Source organism: Taudactylus pleione, unplaced genomic scaffold (assembly GCF_031769625.1).
Source record: "Taudactylus pleione unplaced genomic scaffold, aTauple2 ptg000824l, whole genome shotgun sequence".
Taxonomy (NCBI): Eukaryota; Metazoa; Chordata; class Amphibia; order Anura; family Myobatrachidae; genus Taudactylus; species Taudactylus pleione.
The window spans coordinates 3,074,297-3,086,057 of record NW_028285226.1 but is presented as its reverse complement, the minus strand read 5'-3'; the positions used below and the strand labels follow the sequence as shown (position 1 = coordinate 3,086,057).

The window sequence follows — 11,761 nt, the reverse complement described above, 5'->3', positions numbered from 1 at the left end:
TGCCCCCCAACCGCCGCAGCATGTCAAACATTTTACCAGATTACAATAAATTTAAGTACTGGTTAATCACCAAATCTGAACTAACCACCACCAATACCAATGTGTACCTGGGTTTATCTTCTTATATGGAGGACTACTGCACTAAGCACATTCCAATACACCTATCTGTGACAGCTTTACTCTGCTACTTCTATCTGCTGTCACCATACTACTCTGCTACTGCTATCTGCTGTCACCATACTACTCTGCTACTTCTATCTGCTGTCACCATACTACTCTGCTACTGCTATCTGCTGTCACCATATTACTCTGCTACTGCTATCTGCTGTCACTGTACTACTCTGCTACTTCTATCTGCTGTCACCGTACTACTCTGCTACTTCTATCTGCTGTCACCGTACTACTCTGCTACTTCTATCTGCTGTCACCGTACTGCTCTGCTACTACTATCTGCTGTCACCGTACTGCTCTGCTACTACTATCTGCTGTCACCGTACTACTCTGCTACTACTATCTGCTGTCACCATACTACTCTGCTACTTCTATCTGCTGTCACCCTACTACTCTGCTACTACTATCTGCTGTCACCATACTACTCTGCTACTACTATCTGCTGTAACCATACTACTCTGCCACTACTATCTTCTGTCACCATACTACTCTGCTACTTCTATCTGCTGTCACCATATTACTCTGCTACTGCTATCTGCTGTCACCATACTACTCTGCTACTTCTATCTGCTGTCACCATACTACTCTGCTACTTCTATCTGCTGTCACCATACTACTCTGCTACTTCTATCTGCTGTCACCATACAACTCTGCTACTACTATCTGCTGTCACCGTACTACTCTGCTACTTCTATCTGCTGTCACCGTACTACTCTGCTACTACTATCTGCTGTCACCCTACTACTCTGCTACTACTATCTGCTGTCACCATACTACTCTGCTACTTCTATCTGCTGTCACCATAATACTCTGCTACTTCTATCTGCTATCACTATACTACTCTGCTACTACTATCTGCTGTCACCATACTACTCTGCTACTACTATCTGCTGTCACTGTACTACTCTGCTACTACTATCTGCTGTCACCATACTACTCTGTTACTACTATCTTCTGTCACCATACTACTCTGTTACTACTATCTGCTGTCACCATACTACTCTGCTACTCCTATCTTCTGTCACCATACTACTCTGCTAATACTATCTGCTGTCACACTACTACTACTACTATCTACTGTCACCATACTACTCTTCTACTACTATCTACTGTCACCATACTACTCTGCTACTATTATCTGCTGTCACCATACTACTCTGCTACTACTATCTTCTGTCACCATACTACTCTGCTACTACTATCTGCTGTCACCATACTACTCTGTTACTGCTATCTGCTGTCACCATACTACTCTGCTACTACTATCTGCTGTAACCATACTACTCTGCCACTACTATCTGCTGTCACCATACTACTCTGCCACTACTATCTGCTGTCACCATACTACTCTGCTACTACTATCTGCTGTCACCGTACTACTCTGTTACTACTATCTGCTGTCACTGTACTACTCTGTTACTACTATCTGCTGTCACCGTACTACTCTGCTACTACTATCTGCTATCACCGTACTACTCTGCCACTACTATCTTCTGTCACCATAGTACTCTGCTACTACTATCTGCTGTCACCGTACTACTCTGCTACTACTATCTGCTGTCACCGTACTACTCTGCTACTACTATCTGCTATCACCATACTACTCTGCCACTACTATCTTCTGTCACCATACTATTCTGTTACTACTATCTGCTGTCACCATACTACTCTGCTACTACTATCTGCTGTCACCATCCTACTCTGCTACTACTATGTGCTGTCACCATAATACTCTGCTAACAGTAGGGAGACACCAAAACCACATAATAAATACACATTTTAGATGCATTTGAAAAATACTTGTGACCTTTGGGTCAATACTACAGGGGTGTGGCAATGCAATTGCATCATCATGGCCCCACCCCTTGCTAGACAATACCGAGGCCATAATAAAGCGATTCAACGTGAATTGCATCATCGCCCATCTGTACCACCCACTACACTCAGAGGTGGGCAGCCGCAGATTTGTTGGGGCTGCTCCGGGAGACGTGCCCACTCTTCCAGGCACCTGATTTTCAGGAGCCTTTTGGCCATTCAAGGAGAGTATGCAAGTATTATTTGAATGGATATATATTCAATTTGATAAACTGCTAAAATGTGTGCCTGCAGCACAAATGCCTTTTATGATGCTAAGTTATATTGTGCTAGGATGTTCACAAAGACTACAGTATCTTCAAGAAAGGAAGCTGCCTGAAACTGGGCTTGGTGTTCCTTGTAGAATTAGGGGTAAACATAGTAAGCATACTCATGCATACATATATATATATAAAATATTTATTGTGGCAGTATAACTAGAGATGGCGCTGGTGAGCAGCAGATTCTGTGCGAGGCAGGAGAGATCCGCCCACACAGGGTAGAAATACTGTTTTGCCACACCTATGGGCTGCCTTGTGGAGAGAGTCCATGTGTGGGCTGATGAGAAGGCAGACCAGTCAGGCTGCTATTGGAGACAGTCTAAGTGGGACTGTGACAGCCAGAGAGCCCAGTGAAGCTAAGTCAAGACATTGGGGGCTAGGGGGTCAGAGTCCAGACCTGCAGGAGGCAGTTAGGACCACAAACCTCTCAGACTGTGTCACATTGAAGCAGCTAAGCTGCAGGCTAAGGAAGCCAGTGTCCATACCTGCAGGAGGCAGGGAAGACCATAAGAGAAACATTGGGCCCCATTTATCAATAAATGTTATCACTCACAATGAGTGATAAAACTTGTTTTGTATGATAAATGGTGCTTCAGCCAATCAGCTCCCAACTGTCATCTGCTTGAAAAATGACAGTTGGGAGCTGATTGGATGGAGCACCATTTTTCATATGCAGCAAGTTTTATAACTCGTTGATAAATGAGGCCCACTGTGAAAGCTAGGCCGGAGCCTGTGATAGCAGAGAGAGACTTTATGACTTTATTTGCAGACTAGCTGCCCAAGGTTAGTCAGGGGTGAAGACAAGGGCATATTTATAATGGGTGCAGGGTGTGTGGTGCACACGGGCCCCTGGGTACAGGGGGGGCTTGCACCGCCCACCCTGTACCCATAGTGTACTTTTCTCTCTGGAGTCCCATGTAGGCGCCGGTGTCAGCACTGAAAAACATCTGGAAAATGGCCGCCACTGCCATTTTCTTGTCGTTTTGCGCATGCGCAGTACAGGGAAAATGGCCGCCGCGGCCACTTTCCTGGTGACCTGCTCATACACTATAGATTCTGGGCACACTCTAGTGCCCTGAGTCTATACGTGCGGCGCTGGCCACGCACCGCTCAGTGCGCTGCTGGCCGCCGGTGAGAGAGTAGGGGGCCTGTGATGGAGACTGCACATGGCCCCCTCATCTCTAGAAATGCCCTTGGGCAATGAAGTGAGTCAGTGCCCTAAATAGGGGCTAGGCATTTGTTGTTTTCTATCTACAGTATGCTGACAGTAAAACACATCTTTTATTTATACCTGAAAAGATGCGTGGACCCTGACTGAGCACCTTAGACACTGCACCACTGACACCCATCTACCAGCTAATTACTAAGTTATTACAGTATACATACTAGTACAGTGGTTCTCAAACTTGGTCCTCAGGACCCCACACAGGTCACATTTTTCAGGTCACCCAGCAGGTGCACAGGTGTATTCATTACTCACTGACACATTATAAAAGATCCACAGGTGGAGCTAATTATTTCCCTTGTGATTCTGTGAGGAGACCTGGAAAACAAGTACTGTTTGGGGGCCTGAGGACTGAGTTTGAGAACCTGTGTATTAGTAAATGGACATGGGTCATCTCAGCTGCTTTAGCCACCCCATCCCGCCCCCTCGGCCCCTCCTCACCCCCTCCCATCATACTTATCCTGTTTCTGTTCCTATTCTGCCCCAAATGAACTAGGCGTCTGCTGGGTACCCTCAGCTAGACATGCCTCCTCTCATTAGTCTTACTCCTGTTACTGGTCCACTTTTCCACATGGTCATCTGTACCATAATAGCGGCTGTGGTACACGCATGCACCTCAGACTTAATGTATATGGTGCATGCTGCAGGCTATGGATGAGTGCATTTTTATATATATATATATATATATATATATATAGTGACACAGTCGGGATAGGGGTCCCTCTCCTGGGGTAGATGGACTCTCTCTCTACACACACAGCAGCCAGAGAAACAGGCCACAGTTCTGGGGTTCTCGTGCAAGCTGGTCGGAGCCAGTCTTTATTGTACCAGACACATAAATAAAATAAAACATAAACAAAATCCTAGCCCGTCCGGGCTCTAACTAGACAGTAGGTTCCCTCACTATCAGAACACTAAACAAGTTCACGTCCACAGTACTTACAGGTTTGTATCAAACAGTGTCTCAGAGCAAGCTAGCATGCGGGCCTGCTCTCCCAGGTGTGAGACACTCAGCCACAACTAAACCCAGCTTATATCAGCCATTTCCAGGTGCAAGCCCTAATGAACCTGCTACCAAGCTGAAAGACCCAACACCTGGAGTGGCCTGTGGATTGAGCCCTCCCTCTCCTCACATACACACCCCCAGGACCCATTCCGGCTTTTCACCAAAGCCGACATTTTCAAACAGACAGGACAGGAATCTGGAACACACATAGAAACCATTTCAGACTTTTCCAGTGCTTTTATCACAATATATATATAATATATATACACACACATGAGTCTGCACACATATTAAAACTTCTGTCTGTCTTATCAACATTTTCCGTATCAGGTCACAGTCTCCCCAGTCACTGCTGTGCAGGTTTGAACATGTTATGCCAGTTCATTTGTGACTGCAGTGCAAGAAAAAATGGCTGCCCCAATTGTGATTTGCACGAAAGAAGAGCAGCGTGCAGTGATTCATTTTTTGCGGTCTGAGGGTGTGTCTGGTGCCAATATTTAACGAAGACTTTGTGTACAGTATGGAGAAAGTGTTTGTCGCGAAGAAGTGTATATAAGAATGGATAAAGAAGTTCAAAGGTTGCACAAGTGTCAGCCATGAAGAAGGAGCCTGATTTGACTGAGGAGAACTTTGAGCGTGCACGTGAACTGATTCTGTTGGATAGACGGGTGACAGTGGATTTATGTTGCAAAAAAATTAAGTAAAGAACTGTCAACTAACATGGTGTCAAGGGACCTTGGCTAACCAATAGTAGTGTATACTAATCCTTTACAGACAGGAATTCATGCCCAAATGCTCATTAAGTCCCCTAGGGTGCATGGTACCAAGTCTATAAATCCACTCGGTCTCTCTGCGTAACAACATCAGTGGTCGATTACCCCCTCTGAAACATGTAACACTTATTTTTTTTCCCATGCTATAGTAGGTTTGGTACGTTGGTTACCTGGATATGTAGTATGGGGCTGGTTCCTGTCAGATTGATTAGGTAAATATGCAGATAGGTTATGTGGGTTATTCTTGTAGTACGAGTTTAACAAGGTCATATTGCTGTGCTATATATACATATCGTTTGAGGAGTATGTTATTTTTTGCTGCAATATGATATAGGTCCACGTGATTTACGTGTGACCAGTAGTATAATATTAGGAGCTGGTAGCTATGCCTATATCTACTTTATGGGTAGTGTATTAGATTGGTAGAATTTACGATGGTGATCCTATGTCGTGGTTATGCAAACCATATACATGTCTTACAATATATGTGTGATAGCATATGCCCTAGTATTATACATGAAGTAGTATAGCATACTATGATTGGTTGCTGTAGTAGCTATTAATAGTTATGCGTAGAGCTTTGCATATTAATATATGACAGTGCCGTGTGATACATTAAGTATTTGATATAGGTGATATGTTCAGCAAACCAAATGTTTTTATATCTTTTATAATTATATTTACAGCCTTCTGTCTTTGTGTATGATGTTACTATGGTGACGGTGTGCACGGACATGACATCTATACCCACGTGTGAGTCGGGGTTTGATGACATCATCCCACATGCGCCGCTGATCGGGTGCGAGGTCCCGCAATTAGCAATGGCGTTCACCTGGTGTTTGCCTATATTAAGGTAGGACACACTGTTGTATATTGTCATCCCGATGAAAGTGCCACACTAATAAACAGGCACTGAAACGTTGCTGTATTATGCCGCTGTCTGAGTGAGTGATGTCGTCCAGGAGTGCCACACCGTTGGGAAGTATATATATATATATATATATTTATTTATATATATATATATATATTTAACCCAGCACGGCGGCACTGACGGGACCTCACTTCACATAGAGTCCCGCTGAAACCTTTAATATGGTTCCAGTGTTTCAGATTAACTTTAATCTTTTATTAAAGCATGATAGTGGGTGACCGATGGATGGGGCATTCCATTCTGACATTGTGCGGACATTCGGACCCCAATAATTAACATGGTGAACAGAGCCCTGAGTACCTGAACATCATAAAAAACTGATCATCAATTACTGAATCTTCCATAATAGGCCACAAAGTTCTGTAAAGTTTTGACAATGGCTGTATGATTTCATTTAGTGGAAAAAAAAAGAGTTTATTTAGTTAAGGGGTGTGAGTGACGCTGTCATGGCTGCCAGTCTGATTATAATGATTGAGTTACAGGAGAAAATCCCAGTATAAATGTTGCTCACATTATTATAGTTATGTAAGTGGCAGTGCTCCCATTTCATTCCCTGCACTGCCTATGAGAACTTATTACAGGAAGCCTGTCTTGGAACTTGGCCAAACCTTTGCAGCATAAAAACCAGCAGTTGTTTGCCAGCTCAGACACAGATACTGTAAGCACCATGCGGGAGAAGGTGACTCGGATCCTCTCAGAGCACTTGCTGGAGTGCAAGCTCTTGGCCACCGTGGGCTGCATCCTGGTTGTGTCAATCTACGGGCTGAAGTGGAGGAAGAGACGATGTATCCGCAGGAGAATGGAAGAGGAGAGGAAGAGGAGAGAGGCCAGTGTGCAGTTCATGAAGCAGGAGGTGGAGAAGTTCTGCAAACTGGTATTGTATGGTCCATAAAAAATTATTATACACACGCTACGTGTGGGCAGGATGTCCACAATCCAAAAACCTTCTGTCTTCCTTGCCAACATGGGTGTAGATATATTGGGTGCAAGGGGTGCCATTGCTATGGGCCACAGAGGCTTAGTGGGGCCTGGACCCAGCTCATATAGTTGTATACCAAGTTCCTAAAATTGGCTGCTAAGAAAATGGGTTTGTACTATTGTCTGGGCCTGAAATGGGGATTCGTTAGTGGCTATCTCTGTCTTTACCTTTCAGTAAAGCTCCACACTGGTATGATCCATCTCCCACAATCCTGTATCACGCTTACAGACACAGCTGAGCTAATCGGTAAGCCCAGCCCTAGGGATAGTGTGCCGAAATAAAGAAGATCCTGCAATAGGAAGTATCCCCCTAAGGTTAGAGCGGATTGGTCCATGCCCCCTGTGTGGATAATATGCATTGGAGGCATAGTGATGCACAATGTATACTGGCAGCACTACAATGTGGCATATTGTGAACTTGTGGGGAATACAATGTGGCATAATATGAAGGTGGCACTGTGTGGTATAATGTGAACTAGAGTACTTTTTGGGGGCATAAAATGAACCAGGGCACTACTATGAGGCATAAAATGAACTAAGGCAATATTACTGCATACTTGCCTACTTTTGAAAAAGCATTTCAGGGAGATTGTGAAAGCAGCACCTATGAGCGCGGTGGTAAAGTGGGCGTGTACTGCTACATCTGAGAGGCGTGTCATATAACTGACTTACATCCAAATTTAAGCGAGCCCAAAAGCAATTAATGATAAGATCTATTTGTTGATGGCAAGACACTAATACTCCTCCGAAAATCCATGTAGCCATAGGGATGGGGGCAGTTGTATGAAGTTCTGGGAAGTGATAAAGTGCAGAGTGATAAACTACCAACGAAGCAGCTCCCAACTGTCATTTTGCAAATAAAGCCTGTAACATGACAGTTAGGAGCTGAGTGGCTGGTCGCAGTGGGGTAACTTCATCCCAGGTGCCCTGAGGCAAGATAAATGTTGGTGCCCCCCCAAATTAAAATTTACCCCCCCCAGCACCTATGCCAGTCCTAGCTGCTGCCGCCCCCCTATGCAGTTCCTCTGCCCCCAGTAGTGTCCCCTATGCAGTGCCTCTTATACAGTGGTCCCCCTATGCAGTGCCCCCAGTAGTGCCTATTATGCAGTTCCCCCAGTAGTGCATCTTATACAGTGCCCCCAATAGTGCCCCATATGCAGTGCCCCCAGTAGTGGTCACTCTATGCAGTGCCCCCAGTAGTGCCCCTTACACAGTGCCCCCAGTAGTGTCCCTTATGCAGTGCCCGCCTATGTAGTGCCCCCCAGTAATGGACCCCCTATGCAGTGCCTCCAGTAGTGCACCTTATACAATGCCCTCAGTAGTGGTTCCCCTATGCAGTGCCCCCAGTAGTGCCCTTTATACAGTGCCCTTTATACAGTGCCCTCAGTAGTGGCCCTTCCTATGCAGTGTCCCCAGTAGTGCCCCTTATACAGTGCCCCATTATGTAGTGCCCCCAGTAGTGAGTCCCCCATATGCAGTGCCCCATTATGCAGTGCCCCCAGTAGTGGGTCCTCCCTATGCAGTGCCCTGTTATATAGTGCCCCCAGTAGTGGGTCCCCCCTATGCAGTACCCCTTACAGATGTAACACAAGACACACACAGATTACTTACCTGAATCCCCGTTCCTGCACCCACCACTGTCCACTCCTCTGTCCTCCCTTTTGGCACTATGGGAGAAACGTCATGATGTCTCTCCCATCACCACTGCGGGAGCCAGAAGGCGGAGCTCATGAGTGAGCTCCACCCGGCTCCCTCTGTGGATACAGCAGCTAATGAGACTCTGTCTGACTCTCATCGGCTGCTAAAACAAACACATCGCTGGCGTGTTTGTTACTGATTGGCGGGCAGGGGGGCTTTCTGTTTACTCAGAAATTCCCGTCTGTGTGCGTATGGTGCTCAGGAGGGTCGCGGCGGTCACATGCTACATGACATCTGCGACCAAAGACTGAGCTCTCCGGCAGCAGCAGGTCATGGAGGTGGAGCACCGATCGGCAGCATCGGTCCTCCTCCATGCGGCTCCTCAGCCCTGCAACAGGTGGACACGAAACGGCTGGGTGACAATGGAGCCGGGTGCCCCCTTAAGGGCTGGCGCCCAGTGGCAAATGACTCCATTGTCCCCGCGACTTCTGCCACTGGCTGGTCGTTTATCACTCTGCACTTTATCACTTTCCAGAGCTTCATACATTTGCCCTATAACCAATGCAGGGAAATGATACTAATGATCCCATTTGAATGTTTATATCTCTGTTTTTCTAAACATAACAGCTTCATATTGGGGGTAAGGCACAATTAGGGAGATTGCTAGGCTCTTCAGGGAGACAGGGAGATTGCTACTGTTTCAGGAAGTCTCCCTGACAATGAGGGAGAGTTGGCAAGTACGTATTACTGTATGGTGCATAAAATGAACTAAGGCAATATTATGGGGCATAAAATAAACAATCACTGTGGAGAAAGGTGTCTCTCTAGAAGCATTGGGGAAGGGCCCCTTCAAAATGTTACTATGGGGTCCACAAAGCTCTGGCTCAGGGGCAGAACTATGGGAGACAATGGAGGCGCCTGCCACTGGGCTCCAGCACTGAAGGGGTACCTCGTCCATTGCCCACAATATATTCACCCCACTTAAAGCTACCCGGAGTGTATCGTCACAGCCACCCAATACATGGCACCCTTTCCTGGCACCTGAGAAGCCACTATACACTAGTGGAGAGCTCCGTGTCAGCTGCCCCATCCGTCTATTTATAGCCTGTCCCTACTCATTGGTGTTGCTGCTCCTCAGAAGATTCTTTTGTCACTGTAACACGTCCGGTGCCCCCCTCACCCACAACTCTCCGTCTCTCTCCTCCCTGGCATGCCTATACTCTGTGTGGAACTGCCGGTGTTTCTTGTTTCTGCTTGCGAAATGTTACATTACAGTGTCAGCGTCTGTGACAGGGGGCACCAAATTATAACTTGCCTCCGGGCATCTGGGATGAACTTACGCCACTGCTCTGGCTACACCCCTGCATGACAATCTATCCTTTTTACATAGCAAACATGTGAGATCATGATTGTGTTTTCCAGGCTTCTGAACTGGTTCTTGCCAAATCCATTGCTTTACAGCTCAGAGCACGGGATGCCAAAAAACAGTCTAATGTTTTCCAAACACTAAACCAACGACCTCGTGTACACAGCACTCTGGATATGCACCGAGTTTATATACAGAATTAGGTTTGGGTAGACTGTAGAATTAGGCATTTTAAAATAAAACCCTAAATACTAGAGTACCCTAAACAGAAAAGGCCATAAGCTATGCGATTTCCCAGTGTATAATGTTAAAAGTAAAGATGGTCTTTTCTGCATAAGAATTGAGTGAATTAGGTTAATGGCTTGTCTTGTGTTATCGAAGGCCTCTCGGGAAGGAATTTAATTGACCTGGTCATAGTGTATTAAGGAGCGGAGGACTGTATGCAGCATTCTATTGTCTAAAAGCATTATATCAATTTTTAGACCCACATTTAAAAGTGAAATCCGTCTTTAGGGCTTGATTCCGAGATGTATGCAGTACCGATGTTTATGAAGTTGAACGCTAATCGGTAGTCTGCGCCTGCGTCTGAGTCGCACTGCGCTTGCGTCAATTTCCAGTACTGTGATCGCTTCCAGTGAGGCTTTATATGCAAAACGTTTGACCATTAGGGACCATTTGTGGGCGGCCTGCGACTCAAACGCAGGTGGAACATGACCTTTTTTGGGGTCTGTCCAGAGGCGGTTTAAGAGAGGAGGGGGCCCATGTGCAGGCTCCGATCGTCGGACCCCCTCCTCTCCGGGGTGCAGTAGATTCTGACATTGTGCCATAGTCTACTGCGCATTCGCAGGTCTCCGGGGTAACGGCGCCCGCACGCGTTCCCGGGATGTCTCTACTGTGCAATCGCAAATCACTGGAAAATGGGCGTGGTGGCCGGTTTCCTAATGATTTCTGCAGCTCTGCAGCCAGCACCGGGCTGACGGAGCAGTAAGTCATTTTATATGGGTGCTTGGTGTGCGGTGTGTGGACTCCCCTGGACCCGTGTGCACCACACACCTTGCATCCATTATAGATCAGGCCTGCCTACCCTCCCGATTTGGCCGGGAGCCTCCCAATTTTCGGGTCATGCTCCCGGCCACCCGGAAAGGCAGGCAAGCCTCCCGGAAGCCGGCATCCCTCCCTACCCCCCGCAGAGTTAATATCAAAACGGCATTGTGAAGAGGGGGCGGGACCACGGTGACGCGATCACGCGGCTCCACCCCAAATGTGATGTCATGGCCCGGGCACGCCCCCTGCTGTTAGCCGACAATCAGCTCCCTCCCGGAAGGAGGGAGCTGATTGTCGGCAAGTATGTTATAGATATGCCAGTGGACGTGTCTCAACCTGCAACCGCGATCCCGTAAGCAGTAAAATACCTCCGGCATTGCGTGTGGCTCTGAGTCAGGCCCTCTATGTGATTGTATTTGCATGATTTGTAACTCTGACTGTCCGGCATCATGGTGTCACATTTTATGGCTCCATACACATAAGCAATGATGATA

General features: G+C 46.7%; 1 protein-coding gene across 1 annotated transcript in view; it reads left to right on the top strand.

Moving 5' to 3' along the window:
• Window positions 1-6,908: 6,908 nt before the first annotated feature.
• LOC148474658 (vitamin D3 hydroxylase-associated protein-like) overlaps window positions 6,909-11,761 on the top strand; it is a 51,378-nt gene continuing 46,525 nt past the window's right edge. Inside the window, exon 1 of the mRNA XM_088458313.1 lies at window positions 6,909-7,115. Coding sequence (XP_088314439.1) covers window positions 6,909-7,115 — 207 coding nt within the window. The remainder of the gene's footprint in view (window positions 7,116-11,761) is intronic.